Below are 22,867 nucleotides of genomic sequence, written 5' to 3' on the forward strand. Positions count from 1 at the left end.
CAAATCAAATTATTTTCCAATTCAACACTTTATTTGAGAGTTTAATTATGTTCTTATTATGTTGCCCTTCTTTCGACCAGTTGTTTTATTATTTGAGAATGAACATGTTTATCAATTTGTATACCAATACTTTAATTATGAGGCAAGTCCTTTTTATCCTTATTTCGAACCTAACTTTCATGTGTTTATGCCATGACGTAGAAGATATCGTAAATCAAAACTGGCCTTTCGATTTAATTACATTTATATGTTAGGATGTTCTTGTAACAATTCATTCATTCATTCATTGAACCATAGATTGGGCATTTTAAACCCAAGGGATAGCGAAGGTTAAAATACGTTTATAATATAAATGTTTAATTCATTGCTAAATGAAAACAAATCTACGGCTGCCATGGGTTATTTTTTTTTATTATAGGACAAATACAGCAGCTTAATCAGCACGTACGATGCTTTTTTGCTGTTTCGTTTTAATAAAAACGTTAGATATTGTAACATATTATCTTATTCAATAATAAGTTTTATCCACACTCATACTCTTTTACCCAAAATGTTCTTTTTATCCAATGTTATCACATTCTGAGTCGAACAAGAAGATTGATATCGGTCGGAGTTTACATTATACACCGAATGCATATATATATAAGTATGCCTGTGACTCCTTGGTCGTTTTGTGCCTTTTATAGCTGACTTAAAAGTATTGGATTTCTTTTTTTCGAATACCGTACCATTTGACTTCACTTTGTATTGTTGTCAAAGACGAGCACATCATTCCGCGGAATTTTCGCTTTAAAAAAATGAACATCGAATATTAGCTGTTTTTTTATAAATATGTCATCTAAATACCGGAAAAGAGAGTTAAGTGAAGCTGCTAATTTATTTAAATTTTTCTACGAAGTTTCTGTATGAAGTCAGACACATATTATTCTGGTGCCCGGTACTACGTTTTATGTATTAGCTGATAGTTATATTGATATATGTAATATACTGAATACTGTTATCGGTAACCAATCTAGCCTCATATGAATTAAGGGATAATTCGACAAAAAGCGGAATACAGTTAGTTCCCATGCGAAACACGACCTTTATACGTAACAAATCTGTAATCAAGAAATTAAGTCAGTTTCAGAATTATTATTTTTAATCAGATTGAGATTTTTTCAAAGCACAATTTATGCCTACAAGTATCATGTCTTAGGGAAGGATACATCGTACTCTGTAAAATAATAATTAATCTGATTAAAACAATTTGTTTATTTGAAACTGACTTTAGTTTGATTGACAACATATTTGTTACGTTTGGAGAAATAATTTTTCCACGGAAACTAACTGTATTCCATTTTTTGCCAACTTGTTCCTTTATTCATTTTAGACTTGACTGGTTCAAGATCGCAATATTCGGAATGTTACACATATATCAATATCACTAATATCTGGAACACAACACTGGGAACTAGGATGATGAGAGTCAGACTTCATATATGAACTTTTTTAGAATAAAGAAAACAAATTAGCAGTATTATTTAACTCTATTTTCCGGTATATAGATGCAATATGCTAATTTAAGCTATTATTTTGGTATTATTTTTTTATTAATCAAATTCCGCGAAATGATATAATCGACAACTAAACAAGGTAAATTCATTAATAAAATTAAGCAGATGATACAGAAACGTCAATAAGACAACTCCCCACCAGAGACTAAGTGACATTATATTTAACAACTATGGACTTCATACGGTATTCACCAATGAGTGAAACCCATTATGTATAGTCAGCCATAAAAGACCCATTAAGTTTCCTGGTTCGACTCAATGGATAAAAAGTTCATTTGTAGGTGAAAAATTGTAAGTTTGTTTTAAATTCATCATTGAATAAGTTAGTAAAACGGAACAGCAAAACAGTATCGCGCTTACTGTTGGCTCAATTACTTGTATTTGTCTATTATAATAAAAATAATTCATAGTAGCCATATATTTGTTTTCATTTAACCTTGAATTAGACATCGCTTTCCCTAAGGATAAACATGCCCATCCCATGGTAGTTTCATATCAATTAATCAATTGGATGCATATGTACAAGGACAGCCTAAAATATCAATGTGCATAGATCGAATGTCCAGTTTAGGTATACAATATCTTCTCGTCATGCCACAAACATATGAATCTGAGGTGTGCATAGATCGAATGGCCAGTTAAGGTATACAATATCTTCTCGTCATGACACAAACAAATGAATCTGCGGTTAGAACTATGGATAAAAATAAATTGCTACATTATTAAAGTATCCGGGTACAAAATGATAACTATGTTGATTCTAAAACATGAGACCCAATGTTTGAGAAGATGGCAACATAATAACAAAATCTTAAAAACATCTTAAATACATCAAATTGATTTTGAAAAATAATTTTACTATTAACTGAAGCGTTACTTGAGCACTTCATTTCATTTATAATTAAAAAAGATATTGTTAAAGACGCGTTGTGTGTGATAAATTTACACTGTCCGATGTTGATCTTTAATCTCAATGTAAAGAAAAAGGATAAACTGTATTATCATTACGAAATAATGATTATTCATAAGTTTGCGGTTAAACTGGGTATTTACCTAAACCATTTTTTTTATTTTTATCCCCCATTTCATAATTTTTATAGTAAAGAAAATATGAAAGGCATTACATTCTTTTCTAAGTATCGAATCAGGAACAAACTGTATTGCGACATGTCTTCAAATAGTGAAAACCCAGAAGGATCTGATTGGCTGGTACTACAACAAGGAACACATGAAGGTGACTATATAAGGCTGCAGATATAATCTGCAGACATCAAGCAAAGGCAAGAAAAGGTACGTTATATCAAAATTATATAGATTAATTATCTAAAAAATAGTTTTTTGTTTCAGCGATGTTTTTGATCGATTAGGTCAATTAAATGTCATTGTATACTTCATGCTTAAGTTTTTGAAAAGCATTCATCAGTCGACATTAAAATAAGGTAGTATTTGTAAATGTTTGTGAACTATAACATTGTTTGACAATGCCAAACAGCTTTTGAAAGAATGTAGCAGACGACAGGTTCCCGCCATATTTAAATACGGGTTTCAAACAAAGGTTTGTACTGTTCATGTCTTTACATACATAGAACTCGTTGAAATAGTGCATTGTTATCCAGCCTTATAGAATCATTTATAATTATGTTTGTCAAAATGTTAATAAAAGAGACATACAAATATTTGTTTAGTATTTTAAATAAATGAAAGAGAACTATTATTGTGCCAAATCCTTAAATATTGCATCATAAATGCAGAAAAGCTTAATTTAATTTTAATTTGAATTTACTTACTTTATATGATTTGCGAAACTATGAAGACATTTTTGAATATATATAATATTATATGTTGCATTATTGTGTAAAAATACAAGAATAAGGCCAAAGTATTCTATTTGCTACATATATTTGATCAAATTTAGCTTCTCGTAATTTATTGATTTTTTTCATTTCTTTAAAACAAAACAGTATAACGTTTTAACTTAATAATAGAACTATTACCTTTATATTATTGGCTTATATATCTTAACCTGAGAATTTAGTTTCTACATTTGTGATCCTTGCATATAAACACTACCACTCTAACACGCAGCAGTTAAGACAAAAAATGGCGCCACATGTTTAGGTATTTTAATCAAATATTTTATACATTAATTTTGGTTAAAAATTGTCCGATTTCTTTTGTAATAGAGTTTTTGCATTCCTAAATGATTTAATTAATTATCAATTAGTCATGACTTCAGAGGGTAACATGATAAAGTCAAAGTGCATTCGGAATTAAGGCGACTGACTCATGAAGAACAAAACATTATATTAGCTGGAATCAGCAAATAAACTCTAGCTTATTATATCAAAAGTATCTGGGATTGGTGTGAAGTAAGTTATACAATAGCATTTAAAGTGTCCTTGTGTAAACTGAAGAGAGGTTATTAAATTCTTTTCAAAAAAATGTTATACTATGTATGTGAACGCTCGTTTCATCTTAAACATATTTTTTTTCAAATTTACAGGTCATTTAAACCATAAATAAGAACAGCTGTTAATTCAAAATTGTAAGTTATTTATTTTTACTTTTGTTTTTATTTAAGTACATTTATTAATTAATATATTGGTTATACTTCGATAATATATGTATTTACACATCAACCAAGTATGTTAATAAATACATTATTTAGTTAAAAGCAATCAATCCTACATTAAAATACAAAGATTATTTGTAAATTACATATACAGAAGGTTCAAGTAACTTAAATTCGATGCAATATGTGAATTCATAGATCGAATTAATATATATTTTGTACATCACAATAATGGTCAGCAATATATATTTCAAAAATCGCAATGATAGGCAAAAGTCAATTGTTTTAAGTGAATTACATTTAGAAAATATTGATATTACTTTATCAACAAATGTCTTTTGTAGTAAGAAAATGTATAGATGGACAGTTTTATCGTTCATTTTGTTGAGTGCCAGTATGTTTGAAGCATCCAAGGTAATAAGTTTTTGATATTGTAGTTGAATGTTATTTAAAAGTACTAGCAATAAAACAAAACTAAGGGCGCACGTACCGTTGTCAATGAAAACATCAACTTCGTCCAAGGCAATATAGCGATACCTTAGCAGCTAAATTGCGAAAAATCTATCTCGTTGAAATTATCAACGATAATTTATAATTATTGTAATCAGTTCTTGGCTGATTCAGGTTGTATTAATCTCATACATTTAACGATTTTACAACGGATCGGATTGTGCTTCAAATTTATAGGATGAATAGATATCCTACAATCATATTGATAGAGATCTTGACCTTCTAGTAGTCCTTTGTTGATTTTTGTATCATTTTCTTTTATTCTGTATTCTGACACCAGAAACTTCTTTTGAAATGAGTTTTAATGTGCATATTGCTGTGTGTGTTTATTTTACAATGGCTTCATGCGTAGGGGGAGGGATGAGATCTAACAAAATACGTACAACCCCGCTTTATTTTTTTCGCCTATCCTAAGTCAGGAGCCTCTTGCACGGTGTTAGTCTCGTATGATTTTTTTTATATTTTACTTCATTTTTCACTGAACTTGAGTATATGTTTGTAAAGGGGCCAGCTAAAGCCACACCCGAGTGTGGGCTTTATCATATATAAATTCTTGTGTATTCAATAAAAAAAAAAATCACAAAAACATATTGAACTCCAAAGAAAATTCAAACTAATTTGAGAGAATGTAAATTCACACGTACATCTTCAATTGTTACATTGAAATCAATTATAGAACATAAACTGTCATCAGGCGATTTATGACTTTTAAACACCGGGATACTACTTTTAACTTTATTGATCATATTGATGCAAAATTAAGGTCAGACATTCATTTCAAAAACTCTTTCATTTAATGTATATATAACATATACATGTTTATGTTTGAAAACGAATGAAAAAATTGAACAGTAACTAATTAAGATGTCATTTTTAAGGTATCAGAAAACGTATTGAAAGACAATAAAGGTGGGGAATATGACGTCATTGATGTTCAAATTGGCAAAACAGATATTGCAATAATCAAGAAAGATGGTGTTATTGTGGCAGACGAAATTACCAGTGAAAACAAAGTAAGATGACTTTTTATTTATCAAATAATTTTTGTTTTATATATTTTCAAAAAAAAATATCAATCATAACAGGACTGAACTTAAAAAAGTAAACTCCAATTACTCTTTTCGATGAAATCCTTGCCCATGATTTAATTTAAAAAACAAAACTGTCGCCGAGGCAGAGATGCAGATTCAAATGACCTAACTACTATTTTTCTGTTGAATTTTTTTCTGTAGAATTTCTGCACCCACAAGCGACTGTTTTATGCAAATATGTCTATATTTAAAAATCTACAAATATATCGAAGCTACAAAAAATCCTGAATTATGCATCATTAGTAAACTTTTCAAGTTCATAGAACCAGATGTTTGCACTTCAATTATACCAATGTAACTGATATATCTTTATCTCTTATAAAAAATAAAAAAAAATCGTTTAATTCCAACTGGCTACCTTACTACTTTTCACCATGATAGCTTCTATCATACCTTAACCTTAATGTATCAAAGCTATTTATAGTTTACTACTATTTCACCCTCATGTAATGAAATATTAAAACTAAGGATACACATGCAAAAAATTATATTCTCAATACTCATTCTTCATTTCAATTTTATGAAAAAACATACGTGAACACTGTAGCTACATATACTTAAAAAAAATTTGTTTGTCAACTTTTAGACGACATAGCTTATAATCTTCTTTCATTGATGTCTTTTGAAATAATGTTAAAATGATCACTGATATCAAGCATTCTGATTCATTTTCCTTTGTTTGTTTTAGGAGTATTCAATCATCAAGTACAACGGAACCTGCAATGTTCAGTTTTATGAGGTAAATGTAAATAAATGTCAACAAATGTTTTGAATGGAAATGAAACTGCCCAAACAAGGATTCGCATAATTAAATCCTTTCAGTTTATTACAGAACTGTGCATGGCAATTCTTTGATTATTCAATGGTGACATTTATGTAACTGATTTTCAACCGGAGTTTTTGTTATAAATAGTAAATATATATATATATACAACTCGTCTAAACATCAACCCAACAATGTTAGATCTGTAAATTTGCTTTCGCAAATTTTTGGTTCTTCCCGCGCCGGGATTCGAACCCATGCTACTGTGATATCTTGACACTAAATCGCCTGCACTGCAGCCGTCCCGCTAGACCACACGACCACCTGGGCTCTCAAAAAAAGAGCTTTCGGTGGCCATATGTTACCTTTCCACGTCAGTTTTAATCTAGCGGCGTACTACAGTACATGATATATAAGGCATGAAGATGTTATTGTTACAGATCAGCTAAATTATCTATAGTAAAGGATCCTACAAATTAATGTAAGATACAGTCACAGAAAATAATTATATTCATAAGTACGTCTGAGTCAGTGACAACCCTACAACAGATGTATCCAAGGGATCGCCATCAATGATGGTGATACATGGCTGTGTACATAATGTATATACAACTCGTCTAAACATCAACCCAACAATGTTAGATCTGTAAATTTGCTTTCGCAAATTTTTGGTTCTTCCCTCGCCGGGATTCGAACCCATGCTATATATATAAAGACATTTTAAGACTATCTAAACCCTACAATGTTAGTTTTCAAAATTATCTGAAATGGAATAAGAAACTCTGATTTTATATCATGTGAGAAGATGCTAAATATATATAATTTAAATCGTTCACTGAATTGCCTTTACAGGACCCTTCAGACGATAAAACATGCCATCAAGCTTTTGAAGATGACGAAAGCATCCCCAATGACACCAAAGCAGAAATCAAAGAAGAATGTGGAGATTTAGATATTGCTTATGTTAAGGCTGTTCATTGTAACGCAGGTATTCTTTTTTTGTTTCAATTTAATAGACTACTTCATGTAATAGTTTCCCAAGAAATGAAGTTGCTGCACATTCTCCGTCAATGCATAATATATTTGCAACACATGTGTGACAAACAACTATTCCATCGTGCAGTCCCGCCAAAAAAAATTAAAATTGTTCGCTGGACTTGGAGTGTTTAGATACAATATAGTAGCATCAGCTTAATACACATTGACTATAACAAATAATAACAAAAAACAACTCCTAGGTAAATTCAAATAGGGGAGCTCCCTAAAACTTACAAATCAAACTTTATACTTTATCAACTAAAATCACGAATGGAAAACAACTGTCCTATTCCAATTGAAACAGGCATTTTCCTGCAAAATTGATAGGTAAGCTTGCTTTTAAAGCTAGCTAAACTTATCACTTGTATAACGGTTGTTCATACTTTGATTATATTGATGAAATTGAGTGAGACTGGTCTTGTGGCTTGCAAATTCTAGAACTTTACTGCAATGTTAAATATACTGCTACATTTGCAATATATCATGAATGTTTAGGATATATTTTTCTTATACTTGCAGAACACGGCATTCAAAAAAGAGCATGTTATTATTATTACTACATTGGTCGATGTTGCAGAAGGAGATGGTGGAACAAATACTACTGTTACATCTGCTGGTACAGAACCATTAGATGTTATTGATTTGGAAAATAGGAGTGCCTCTTCATACATTCAGTACTTTTGTATTATCGGAACTTTTCTTTTTTTTCTGTTTTATATAAAGATTCTTTAGACACTTGTGTATGGTTAATTATGTTATATATTTGAAAGTGTGTTTGTCACGGTTTCATTGTTAGTTATATCAAAAAAACTTTTTTTAAAGATTTATTGCGTTTGTTTAAAATGAATAAGATATTTTCTCAAATGTTATAGCAAGTTAAAACCTTCCTCAGGAAAAAAGGAATAACAAAAATACAAAACTCAGAGGAATATTAAAACAAAGTTTTTAAATCAAATGATGTAGAAAATGATTGATTACATTTGGTTTCCTACCTATCGAAACCTCTCATTTGTATGGCTCCTTAAACCTGCTTTTATAGCTAGCTGAACCTCTCATTTGTAAAGCGAATGATTAATTCAAACTGTAATTCTGACCTTTAACAAATAAATACTAAACAATGATTATATAAGTTCACTTTTATTTGACAAATACAACGAGTTAGAAGGAGTATTTAAACTTACAGAAAATGCAAAATCTGTATGAACGATTTTTTTACAAATTATATGATATACAAAACTGTTTGATAGATTCTAGAACTGTGTATAGCATAAAAAGTTCAGATCAGAAAACAAAGCACCCCAAAAAAACAAATGAAACATTTTGAGCGCGCAAAAAGCAGACTTTTTTTTTGTGCATAAATAAGGCCGTTAGTTTTCTCGTTTGAATTCATTATATTGTCTTATCGGGGCCTGTTATAGCTGACTATGCGATATGGGCTTTGCTCATTGTTTATAGGCCGTACGGTGACCTATAGTTGTTAATGTTTGTGTCATTTTGGTCTTTTGTGGATAGTTGTCTCATTGGCAATCATACCACATCTTCTTTTTTATATTTTTGGGGTTTTTTTTGTGTTGATTTTCATGTGAATCACAACGAATTTGATAATCAATGATGTAACTTAAAGCAATTTGTATAACAAAAATAGGCATATTATCTCATATTGGAATCTGATTTTACTCACACATGTATATACATTGCACTTTTCAAAATGCTGAAACTCCTAAACCCTGTTTACAATGACGACTTAATTGACGAGAAAAAACCCAGGTGGTATGATTGACAATGAAACAACTATCCACCATAGTAGAAATGACGTTATTGTAAGGAATACCATAGGTCGTCGTATGGCTGTCAATACTGAATAACACTCATATCCGATGTTCAATGTTAATTAACTCTGACTTGACAACATATGAAACAGTCAAACTAGGAAATGAATGGTCTGATTTACATGACAGTTAATAGAAAAACAAATATGACCGACAGAATCATTAAATGGGCGAGTTAAATGTTGGTTGAGAGCTCTCAATCACCTCGTCACCATTGGACAGTAAAGAACTCACCTTCCTTTACTGAAAAATAAAGGCAACAGTAGTATACCGCTGTTCAAAACTCATAAATCCATGGACAAAAGTAAAATCGGGGTAACAAACTAAAACCGTGGAAAACGCATTAAATATAAGAGGAGAACAACGACACAACACTGAAATGTAACACACACAGAAACGGACCAAGCATCAGACAAAATTCCACGAGAATAGCAAATATAACATCAAAACCAAATACATGAATTTGGGATAGACAAGTACAGTGCCACGTCTTATCTTAATATCTCAAAAATAAGAGAAAACAAACGGCGCAACGTTAAAATGTAACACACACATAAACGAGCAATAATATAATAATGGCCATCTTCCTGACTTGGAACAGGACATTTTTCAAGGGGAAACAAATGGTGGGTTGAACCTGGTTTTGTGGCATGCCAAACCTCGAACTTTAATGGCAATGTTATATATTACAGGACTACAATACAAATAAATAGGAGAACATATTAGACAAAAAAACACATGATTTATAGATAACAAAAAACATCAAGTTTAAAATTCAATGCGCCTAAAACGCGCCTCGTCCACACAAGACTCACCAGTGACGCCCAGATATAAAAGATAGAAAGTGAAAAAACTACAAAGTTGTACAGCACTGAAGATCAAAAGTGGAAAAAGTTTGTGCTAAATACGGCTATGTTTTATGCTTGGGATAAGAACATCCTTATTAATTAGAACAATTAATGCTATTGCAAACAGTAAATTTTATCAAATGAATATGAAAGAGATATACATAATGAAACTGAAGTATTAACTAATTACAGAAAACTAAACCCGAATACATAATGTAAGACCAACACAGAATAGACACACCCGATTCAGTCCAGGCCTCAACGCAATAAATCATAAAAATGACGTCACATATGATGGCGAAAAGGCACAAACATTACGTTACATTTGAATTTATGAAATTTAGAAACGCATGCGCATAAAACCGCATTCAAAGCCAATAGCAACTTACCGATTCATCATGTTCGCCAAGCTAGAATGTTGGCATTCCATAAAACCAGGTTCAACTCTCCATGTGTTAAATTAAGATGTCATGTACCAAGTCAGGATTTTAATTTAGTACACCAGACGCGCTTTTCGTCTAGATAAGACTCACCAGTGACGCTTATATCAAAATACACACAAAAGAAAATAAAAGAATAAAAGAAACAGTAATGTAACTTACAGTTTGTAACCAAAGTAACTTCTGACATTTTCAATCTGTAGGCATATATATATCCACAGAGCCTAGGTTCATACCTAACAGCAACCTATCAAGGGCCCCAAAATGACTAGCGTTCACCATTCAAACAGGATAACCAACAAACAAATCCAGCGAGTTTTAAAGTTTTTTTTACAGATGGCAACCTTCACCATGTTCACCCTAACCTTAATGTAAAATCACACCATAGAAAGACACACATACACAAAATATCAATTAACATGGCTTAACTCAACCACAAGACAAATTAACAAAATCAAGTAAACATACACTAAACATATGTTTTTATCAAGCATTAAATTGTAAATAAAATAGCAACATGGTTTAGGTAAACAAGTATAATTTGAAACGTTATAAATGTCAACCTACTATGCAATATTTGGCAATAAAAGTTAAATTACGTTTATGCATAATGTGAGTATTGTTTGAAAACTGCCAGTGTAAATAATTTATGCACTACGAAATTATTACTTCTAGTCTCCAACAAAGTATAAAGGTTAAAAATAAACCTGATATAAATTTTTATTTAAAAGTAAAATTATGCTCGAAAATAGATTTGTATTAACTATTGTAAGCACTGGCGGCCTTTTAATTTCGTATCATGTTGCCTGTTTTCGTGTGTCTGATGGTTTATAGATACCTACTGCGTTTTTTTCGAACTGAGGGTCTAACTGTTTATGGATATTTTTTTAATTTGTTTCTAGAACAGTGAGTCTTAATGTTTATTGCTACTTTCTGATTTTTCAAATTGACGTTCTTTCTCTACAACGTAAAATAACAAAGTAACAAACTTCTTATCAATTTCGTATCGGAAAGTCCCTTATGAAGTGTCGTAATTTCTCCTATTCGTTCTGAATGTAAAAGGGAAATGTGACAAATCATATACAGAAACGCTTGATTGTTTGTTTCGTCATTATTTTATCGTTGTATGTACTGTTGCAAGAAAGCTAATAAATGAATTCGACGATTGTCCATGTTTTTTCTTCATAATTTGATTATTTCCTTTGAATATAAAACATCAGTAAAACTGTTATGTAACCTCAAAACAAATTTGTTATATAATTTTATGTTTTACACCAAATACGCGATATTCAAAAGAAGCGGGAACACATGGCAACTTATTTTCAGAATCATGTGTCTAAGGTGTTCTACAAATTGTGACCATGGGAACTTAGGCCGCGTTCAGATTAACCTTAATTTGGTGTTGTGTTAGTGTAACTCACACGTAAACTAAACACATTTACGTTCCCATTGATAAAACTTAATGTTTACATGTAGTTTCAATCATGTTTTGTTCTCATGCAGTCAATAGTCAATTTAAGCCTTGTGTAGGTTAGTTGTTCACAAAACTAGGCATTTAGAACTTTAATTTTACCAAGTATATTTTAGGGAGGAACGAAATTTCTTAACAAAAATGATATTCATAACAATTATTAATAAATTTCTTTACAGAAATATTTGTCTAAACTTGATATACTTATTTGTTATAAAAAAAACCACTTTAAGTAGCTTTATTAACCTCTTATAAAAACTCAAAGCTTTATTATTGCCGAACACATATTTCATTTGAAAAGGCCTTCCCAAATCAACTGGACGTATACGGGAATATTTGCCACTAGTCTTTACTCAAATAACGATTAAATAAATGCATCTATAATACTAAAATTACGAGGTCCAATTTGTCAGCCGTCATCACGTAAAAACGATGAATCAAAGAATTCAATTTTACATATAACTAATATAGTACAATAGTGTTGATTAAAAATTACACCACTCTAGGCCCCTTTGTTTTCCACGTAATTAATATTGCCAATAATTAAGAAGTTCCGGATCGAATCCGACACCGATACCAATAGTATATTCACCTGTTACCTATTACCTTATCTGTACGTTCCGCATCTGACAGGCGCACCACCTAACGGTGTATTTATAATTTTGCTGTATACTGTTGAGTAAAAGATACTCCATTCAAGGCCCTTTTGTTTTCCAAATTATTAATATTATAAATAATTGATAGGTTTCAGGTCGACGGGTTTAAACAGAAAAAATTTGAAAGTAGAGAAAACTGTGCATCTTATAATCGGCATGACTTTATCAGATGACAATACCAATACTAAAATAAAGCATACGCATAGTTATATATTTTAATTCAGTCACGGACCCGCGATATAACAGGTGTGTTCTAGTTATTAAAAAAGTGTGAGGTAAATTGTATTGTTTGTCTAGTATCTCAGATCCGTTAAAATACACTTATAAATTATAAAAAAGCATATACATCTCTCTTTGATAAATACTCCGTGGAGAAGAAATACCATTTGAAAGAAACAGAAAAGATAAAAATGAAGCGATCCTTAATATCGTAATCCTTTTTCTTCGTCTGTGAGCACTCTGCTGCAGCCTACGTTTTCTAGTGCGTAATCGTGACACCTTCAGTATCTTTAAACTACTACAAATCGTCAAAATGGCTTTCATAAAGGAGCCAGTGGTGTAAATAGTTATCAAAGGTACCAGGATTATAGTTTAGTATGCCAGACGCGCGTTTCGTCTACATAAGACTCATCAGTGACGCTCATGTCAAAATATTTATACAGCCAAACATGTACAAAGTTGAAGAGCATTTAGGATCCAAAATTCCAAAATGTTAGGCCAAATACGGCTAAGGTAATCTATGCCTGGGATGAGAAAATCCTTAGTTTTTCAAAACGTTTAAAGTATTGTATACAGGAAATGTATAAAAATGAACTATTGATATTCATATCAACACCGAAGTGTTGACTACTGGGCTGGTGATACCCTCGGGGACGAAACGTCCACCAGCAGTGGCATCAACCCAGTGGTGTAAATAGTTATCAAAGGTACCAGGATTATAGTTTAGTATGCCAGACACCCGTTTCGTCTACATAAGACTCATCAGTGACGCTCATATCAAAATATTTATAAAGCCAAACATGTACAAAGTTGAGGAGCATTTAGGATCCAAAATTCCAAAAAGTTAGGGCAAATACGGCTAAGGTAATCTATGCTTGGTATTAGAAAATCCTTAGTTTTTCAAAACATTTAAAGTTTTGTATACAGAAAATTTATAAAAATGAACACTTTATTGATATTCATGTCAACACCGAAGTGTTGACTACTGGGCTGGTGATAATCTCGGGGACGAAACGTCCACCAGCAGTGGCATCGACCCAGAGGTGTAAATAGTTATTAAAGGTACCAGGATTATAGTTTAGTACTCCAAACCCGTGTTTCGTCTACAGTGACGCTCATATCAAAATATTTATAAAGCCAAACATGTACATTACATTTAATTAAATGTAAACATGTTTACTGTACATGGCGTTTGGTTTGAACACGGCCTTATACATTCAATCAAAAGCAATGTGCAGGTAATGTTATATTACAAAGCATACAAAGTTCATTCTTATATAGTAAATGTGTTATCGTCCTGAATATACAAGTACATTAAATAAATATAACTAGACGTTTCAACAGCTATTAAAATCAATCAATCAGTTTATCGATCAATAAATCGATTACGGAAGCCGTTATTCATACGTGAATAAAAAACATACCAAACTATTGCTGGCGTCAAACAATCATATATGCAATGGTAAATGATAAATGGGGAATATGACAATGAAACAGAATATGTCAGACTGTATGATTAACACATTACTTTATCGTTTGTTTATGAGACAATTTAAGTTATTTTTATACACAAACAATTAGATCTTCACAGTATAATGCTTTTAATGACAATGCAAATATTGTGAATCAAAGGCAAATACGTATATCTTAGCAAGCATAGTTCATCATATAATGACGTTGTTATCTTGTTAGACTGATAATATTATAAGAAATGTAATATAACTTGGTTTTACTAATTAAATGATATTTTTGAAAGTGAATTCTCATTGAACATCATTCCGATAAAATAAAAAAATTTTGTCACATGGTATCACATATCCATATGATTGTCTACCAGTATGCAATGCAGTGGTAAGCTACTATGAATAAGACAATATATCAGATCAAATATGTTGTGAATATCAGGTATTTGAAGAACGGTGGTTTCGTTTGATCCATTCGCATTTTTGGGAAAGAAATCATTCACTGTAGTACACTGTTAGAAACTTTGCTTGCAGACAATTCAGTGCTGTTCTTTATCTTTTCAGACAATTTAGTATGATGTGGATGTATATCAAAACATAACCTGAAAAGATCTTAATTGATTGTTATCAACCTGATTGAACTACTGAAGTCACGGCATTAGATGAGTCTTTATATTTCAAAAAGTCTGAAAATAACTTACATTGTTTATCATTCAGTCTTTCGATGAAAAACAAAATCTAATAAAATGACAGTTTTGAATCAAAGTAAGGACCTTCACCTAGTTACGTATTACTAATAAGATTTGATTAATGGTTAGAAATTCATTACTTTCCTTTAAATCATTCATTAAAATATCGGTTAATTTGATATTTTGTTGTACATAAAAACACTGGTTTATTCAGTGTGTTTGTAACATTATACCTCCGTATGAATTTATAATTAGAGTCCATTTGTATATGTACATATGTCCATGGTATATGTTTTTTAGTGGTTTATGTACAGTTAAATAGCATTAGTGTTGTAAAAAAATATGATGTGATCAGAAAACAATCTTAAAGTTGTAATATTTTTTAATGTTGATTTTTCAGAATACAAAAAAAAATATTATTTTCTTTTCAACGGGTTCACAAGGAATATGGTATAGTTCTACATATTACTATGAATATTCTATCCTACTATAGGATATTAACGACGTCAGTGAAGATATTAATAAATTTTGAAGATTTTAGTTGCTGGAAACATGACAGCTGATATTAATAAAAGATCCAATGAAGTATTGTGCATGGATAACATATGAATTATTTAAGTATTAAGTAGTATTAACGGACACATAAAAACATGCCTCTGGTTTGAATTTATTGTAATTTCATTATTATCTATGGCTGTATGTTTTTTCTTGTCCTTTTTCATTTGGTGTAATTCGAAGAATTTCATGTTAAAATTAGTTTTATAGTATACCACGAGAATAAGGTATTGCACGCTGATTGACAAAACGGTCTATCTCAGAGAACATGGTGTATTGATGTAGTTGGCTTTGAATAAGCTTTCAGTAAAATTGAGTTCTTCACTGTCCCATGGTAGTGAGATTATTCAACTATTTTTAACCCTTCCATTTAATGATTGCTGTGTGTTATATTTGTTTGTGCTTTTTGAGTGGGTTTTTTTGGTGTACTGTAACAATTAAAATAAGTCAAGAATTTAAATGCTAAAGTGTCAAAATAATCTTGATATTAAAAGGTGAGGTAAGGCAAAATAGCTGAATGCATGAAGTCGAATTTCTATTTTCCATACCATGGCCAAAAGCAGCTAATGACTGTGTACCAACAGATATAACATATTTTCCTCCACCATCCCAGTCTTTTGTAACATCGACCAATGCAGTAATAGTAATAACAGGCCTTTTTTTATGTCGTGTTCTGCAAGTAAAAGACAAATGGCTAAACATAGACAACAAATTATGTAGTCAATTCGAAATATCAAAGTCAGTCATAACGCAAAATGAAAAAAACAAATTAAGGTGGGTCTTAATATTAATCCATATTATTTTTTTACAATTTGCCAAAGTGCAGTTTTTATCATGCTTTTTTCAAAACTATAATAAAAAGTATGGATCAACGGACTTGTTTTCACGCTACAAGTTGTGTAAACCTGATACATTTTGTAAAGATAAAATGTGAGATAGCGCTAATAGCATCCTCTCAATAACAAATCAAGAAGTATAAGATGGATTTACTGAACATGTTTTCTTGCTGCACCTATTAAAATAGGTAATTTCACAACACTTTCTATTAAAAAATATTGTTATCTGAGTTATCTCCCCGTATTTTGCAAGATTGAAAAAATAAATCAAACATAAGTATGCTGGGTAAATATGATAAAACACGAAATGTTCTATACTTAAGTTAAAAATCTACACTAACTGTTATCTGCTCCTAAAAAAATACAAAATGGCCGAAGACACCCGAGCCACCTTCATTGTAGAAAAATAGAAGATTCGGAAGAAAATAAAGTTAAAAAGGGAGGGACAGCTTTGTATTAATTGTAATTTATGCTAAATTGATCATTTTCAAAATTTCTTTTTCTCCATCAGTTGTTTGTTTCATAGTTTGTATAAACTACATTGATATCGCTATAAGATAGCAGTTATTCTAATATTAGCACTAATTATATCTGCTGAAATTGCTCAAAAGATTCTGTCAATATAACAGAAATATGAACATCCGTTATTCAAAAAGGATGTTAACCAATAAGTTCATCCGGAAAATGCCTGTTCAATTTGGAATGAGAAAGTTGTTTTCCATTTGTTTTGTTAGTTGATGAAGTATAAAGTTAGCTTTTGTAGGTTTTATAAACTTTTCCTATTATTTGTTTTGGTTTGTTTGTTTAATCCTTTTTAAAAGGAAAGTTTCATTCTGGAATATTGTATCAAAATCGAGTGCGGTCAAACAAGATATGAGTCTTGTATGGTTGGATTTTTTGTGGGGTTGCACGGTTAGTTGATTATTTGTGAAATATTTTGTTGTAAATTTTTCGTATACATTTAGGGGGAGCATCCAACAATATCTTTTCTTCAGAAACACTTATGTAAAGTTGTCGATGGAATTGAAACAAATAAAGCATACGTGTGTTACAATCAACTGCCTTTACATAAACAATATCTAAATCTCCACATTATTCTTTGATTTCGGTTTCGGTGTCATTCGGGATACTTGCGTTATCTTCAAAAGCTTCATAGCATGTATTATCATCTGGAGTGTCCTGTGGAGATAATGAGCGAGTTAAGTGATATTTAATTTGTAACATCTAAAATTGAATGGATAGGCAATGCTAGTTTTATTTCTGTTCACTAAAATAATGTTGGCAAAATGAAAACTAATTTTGTATTGTTAAGACAGTCTAGAGTTACTCAGATTTAAGTTCAAATAAGTATTTATGTTCTTCATTCGTATTCTATAATAATAACTGAAGACATGGGTGCCAAAACGCGAGATACCATTACAAAATCTGAATAGGCACAATTTCTCGCTACATTGAAGACCTGTTGGTGACATTCTGCTTGTTGGTTTTTTATTTGGTCAGATTGTTGTCTCTTTGACACATTCCCCATTTCCATTCTCAATTTTACATCATGAAAATATTGTCTCGTTAAGTATAGTTGAGGCAATCTCTTTTAGAATACTTCAGAATATGCTTTAAATAATCACAATGTATACAAGTCTGTAACAAATGATTGTTTTGTTAGGTTTTAAACATCTTGATTTTCACCTTTTTAAATTAATAAGCTTATAGTTGACAATTTGTCGTACTTTTCTGCTTAAATTTTTTCATGCATGTGATATATAATGTATCACATTAAGAGAATTATCACGCGCATTCCCATACCAACTTGTTTGAAGAAAACAGTTATGGATTTAATAGTAATATATTAGTATATTACTAGTATATTATTAAATTCATGTGTTTAAGAAAAGGAGTGGTGCTTTTCTTGGTTCAGTTTATTTTCCCTTCACAACGTTTGTTTACACTAGCTCACATTTACCTCATAAAACTGAACATTGCAGGTTCCGTTATATTTGATGATTGAATAATTCTAAAACAAAGGAATTGAATATGAATTTCAATATCAGTTACTTTTTTTCTAAACTATTTTGAAAGGTATAAATGAAAAAGATTAATTGCCATGCCATCTAACAGACTCGGTTTCGCTGACAAATAAAAAAAAAACGTATATCTAACTACAGTGTTAAATGACGACTGAGGATTGAAAATATACTAATTTGCTTGTGTATCCGTATTGAACGATTCAAATTTAGATTTGTTATTAATAATTATGTCGGTACAGAATCACGACGTCCTTCTTATAGTACAATTGCATCTATATCGATCCAGTAATATCAAACAAGGAATATTAAAAACTGTATGAATTCAAACCGTTCTAAGTGGTGTCATTAATATATAAATGATAATCAATATCAACAATACATTGCTGATAATGTTGGTATAAATAGTGAATTATTACTTTTTGGAAACAAATTATTTTCATATGATATGAATATTGCTATTTCTAAATCTGTTCATAAATATATCAGTGACACTCAAGGTTTTGTTTAAAACTTACTTATTGTTTTGTTTCATTTAGTTTTATTTATTTAGTTTTTCTCATCCACTTAAACATTAATTCATTTTATCCACTAAGCAAGCTTAGTGTCTCTTTCAAGCCATATGTATATATATTTCTTATCACTTATAAATCATATTGACATGTTTCAAGGTTCTTGAATACATGATGAGTAATTGCCTATGTACACTTAAATATACTTTGCATTTAGTAAGCTACAATGTAAACATATATGTTCTCGTGTGTGCTCATAAGTAGCATGCATGTTCCACTATATTGCATTTTTTTAAATACAGTTGTTATAATTGAATTATATCTTGAACATGTAACATGGAGAGAGCTTTTATAGGCTGTACCTGTTGCTCAATTCTTTTCATATCTTAATGAATAAAAGAGGGACCAAAGATACCAAAGGGACAGTCAAACTAGTAAATCTAAAACAAACTGACAACGCCATGGCTAAAAATGAAAAAGACAAACAGAAAAACAATAGTACACATGACACAACATAGAAAACTAAAGAATAAACAACACGAACCCCACCAAAAACTAGGGGTGATATCAGGTGCTCCGGAAGGGCAAGCAGATCCTGCTCCACATGCGGCACCCATCGTGTTGCTTATGTGATTACAAATCCGGTAAAACGTCTAATTCGGTAGGTAAAATTCATGAAAGGGAAGGGGATTGTAGTTACGACGTAAGCAACATATCCGATATCATTTGTGAAACGGTTATTCCATAACGGTCAACCAACTCGTGATGGCGTCCGTAAAATTTACAAAGGGATGATTTCAACTTCACCATTTGGAACTCTTCCTTGTGAGCAGTAACCCTCTATCAAGAAAATCATGATAGGAAATGCAAGCACGGGAATATCGTATCAATTGGGAGATATATACCCCGTATGCAGGTGCTGCTGGAATGTTGCTACTTAGAAATGGAAAGTTCACAATTGGAAAGCTGAAATCATCTCTTTTGTCGTAAAGTTTTGTCTTCAACCGACCCTCATTGTCAATTTCTAGGTGTAAGTCAAGATATGAAGCCGACTTAACTGTATCTGTAGTATCCTTTATCTCCAATTCGATGGGATAGATGCGATCCACATAGTCACCAAATTTTGAATTGTTTAGTGAAAGAACGTCATCTATTTAGCGGAAAGTAGAGTTAAAGGATATTGCTTACTTCTTATCTTTCTTCCTAAGAAGTTCCTGCATGAGGTCAGCCTCATAATAATAAAGAAACAAGTCAACAAGTAGAGGGGCACAGTTTGTTTCCATTGGGATGCCGACAGTCTGTTGAAAAACACGTCCTCCGAACGTAACAAATATGTTGTCAATCAAGAAATCAAGCATCTTGAAAATATCGGTTTCAGAGAATTTTTTATTTGAATCAGAATGATTCTTTACAATGTAGGATGTATCCCTCCCTAAGACAAAATACTTGTATCTACGTTGGCCATTCTTTTTTATGATGCAAAGTAATACCAACTCTTTTAATTTGTCTTTTAGTTTGGAATGTGGAATACTTGTGTAAAGAGTAGAAAAGTCAAATGTTTTAATACTGTTACAAGATGAAAGAGAGTTAGATTGTATGTACTCTAAAAGATCTTTGGAATTTTTAAGTATCCACATCTGATTCACGCCACCTCTAAAATAGGCAGTTTCACAATAACTTTGAAGCCCGTCTTTGATTGTTGATAAAATGGATGTTAATAATTTAGAAAGGGGTTTCGTGGAGCACTTGGAAGACCCAGCAATATACCGTTGTTTGTAAGGACACTTTAATATGTAGTTTAGGTATCCAATACAGTGATGGAAGATCCAGTTCTTCATCTTTGGTTGAAATACTAAAGGAACAAAGAACAGACCTATGATTATCAAGGATTTCCTCTTTGGTAAGTGTCGTGAGGGTATATGTTGGGTTTCCAAGTGAATTGTCTATACCTAATTCGTTTATCAAGCAATTAATGTAATGACTTTTACAGACAAAAACGATATTTAATATTTGGGGTTTGTCTGCGGGGACAACAACATATTTATCATGGAGGTCAGATAGGTGTTTAGCAATATTTGGATCATTGAAGATTGACGTAGCATGGGCATTGATGGACCCATTCAGTTTCTTAATTCTGATTGGTATTAACAACCTCACTGCCTTAATCCATTCGGATAGAGTATCTACGTCTTCCTTCTCGCGCTTAGCCCATTGTCTGGCATGATCCCCGACTGAATCCATCAGAATTTTAAAGTTGTATTTCCAATTGATGGATTTAGGCTCACGATATTTCGGACCTTTCGATAACACGTTTCGTAGAGAAGTGTTATTAACAATGTTAAGGTCTCCGGTAATAACGTGGCCAGCAGGATTATATGTGAATTGGGAACTAGCACAAGTGCAATCAGGAGGTTTAGACTTGAAGTCGTCAATATCGAGATCCTGCAAAACGCTTTTGTAATTGAAAATGTTAGTTGCAATAGGTTTGGTATAGGTATAAGAAATTATTGGTACAGAGTGGTCTTTGAAATAAGGAGGTATTTTCGATTGAACTAATTTATGATGACGGATATTGCCTAGGTTGACGCCATCGAGACCTTTGTTGGCAAAAGAAAGATTTAGAAAAGATCTTTTCTCTTTTTCATCTTTTCCAATGCGAACTGGCTTTAAAAGTCTGTGACTAGCAATATCCGAAATTATAGCTTGTAGTTTGTATAGGTTTGAATGAGGGTTTGTAACAGTGGATTCCAAACATAAATTGAACAGAGAATGAAGTTTTGAAAGGGGTAATGCATAAAGTTTCGTGCGAATGTGATGAATACCTAATGTTTTTTGTATGCATGGCAGCAAGTCATTAATAGAGACATCATGCAGAGAGGGTGATGTATAATGACGATGGCCATGCCTACGTCTACGTCGAGGAGTCGAGTTGAAAATATTCATCACATTCACCGACAGACGAAGGACTAGATAGAATACCTATACCATCAATTTTGTCATTGCAGCAATACGGTGTTGCAGTTCCCAATTGTCTAATCAAGTAGTCTTCTTTTTGTCTACGGAGAGTCGTTGAAAGGTTAGAATAATTAGAATAAAATATGTTTAAAATCGAAATCAACATTAACAATAAAAATAAAAAGAACTATAAATCAATGAAATAAAATTGTACTAATAGTCAACCTACTTTGTCTACACTGGCAATTTTGTCTGCCAGTATAACACCATCTTTCTGGATTATTGCAATATCTGTTTTGCCAATTTGAACATCAATGACGTCATATTCCTCACCTTTATTATCTTTCAACACATTTCCAAATACCTTCAAAATTGAATCTTAAACAGTTGCTGATCTTTTCAAAATGATTCATTCGGGTTCAAACGTTAACATATGTGTGCAGTGAAAAATAAAACGAATGAGTCTTTTACAAACAAGTATTTTATTTTACTTATCAAATACTGAATCAATATGAGTCTAGTGTGTGTACTAGAATTTAAAAACAAATTTAAAAAGAAATAAAAAGACGTGCAAATGCATTGTCTTTCTCTAAAATAAGCTTTCACACACAAGAATGTTATGTAAAATTAGAAATGGAAATGAGGAATATTTCAAAGAGACAACAACCTGACTAACGTGCGACCGACCGGTCTTTAGCACTGCGAGAACATTTTACACTCGAGGCAGCTTCAGCTGGCATCTTAGCAAAAATGTTCACTAGTTCAGTGAAAAGTAATATCACAAAAATACTGAACTCAGAAGAGAATCAAATCGAAAAGTCCCTATTCTCATGGCAAAATTAA

General features: G+C 31.6%; 1 protein-coding gene across 2 annotated transcripts; it reads left to right on the plus strand.

The window, feature by feature from the left end:
• Positions 1–2,785: 2,785 nt before the first annotated feature.
• LOC134712431 (uncharacterized) lies at positions 2,786–8,651 on the plus strand. 2 transcript variants are annotated; one of them, XM_063573975.1, is made up of 7 exons: positions 2,786–2,846; positions 4,060–4,101; positions 4,473–4,542; positions 5,517–5,651; positions 6,418–6,468; positions 7,345–7,480; positions 8,050–8,651. In XM_063573975.1, exons 3-7 carry the CDS (start codon positions 4,480–4,482, stop codon positions 8,169–8,171), a joined length of 507 nt encoding a protein of 168 aa, XP_063430045.1. In that variant the 5' UTR covers positions 2,786–2,846; positions 4,060–4,101; positions 4,473–4,479; the 3' UTR covers positions 8,172–8,651. The 2 variants fall into 2 exon arrangements, with proteins under 2 accessions (XP_063430045.1, XP_063430038.1); XM_063573968.1 differs by lacking the exon at positions 2,786–2,846 and adding an exon at positions 3,566–3,674.
• The last annotated feature ends 14,216 nt before the right edge of the window (positions 8,652–22,867 follow it).

Source organism: Mytilus trossulus, chromosome 1 (assembly GCF_036588685.1).
Source record: "Mytilus trossulus isolate FHL-02 chromosome 1, PNRI_Mtr1.1.1.hap1, whole genome shotgun sequence".
Lineage (NCBI taxonomy): Eukaryota > Metazoa > Mollusca > Bivalvia > Mytilida > Mytilidae > Mytilus > Mytilus trossulus.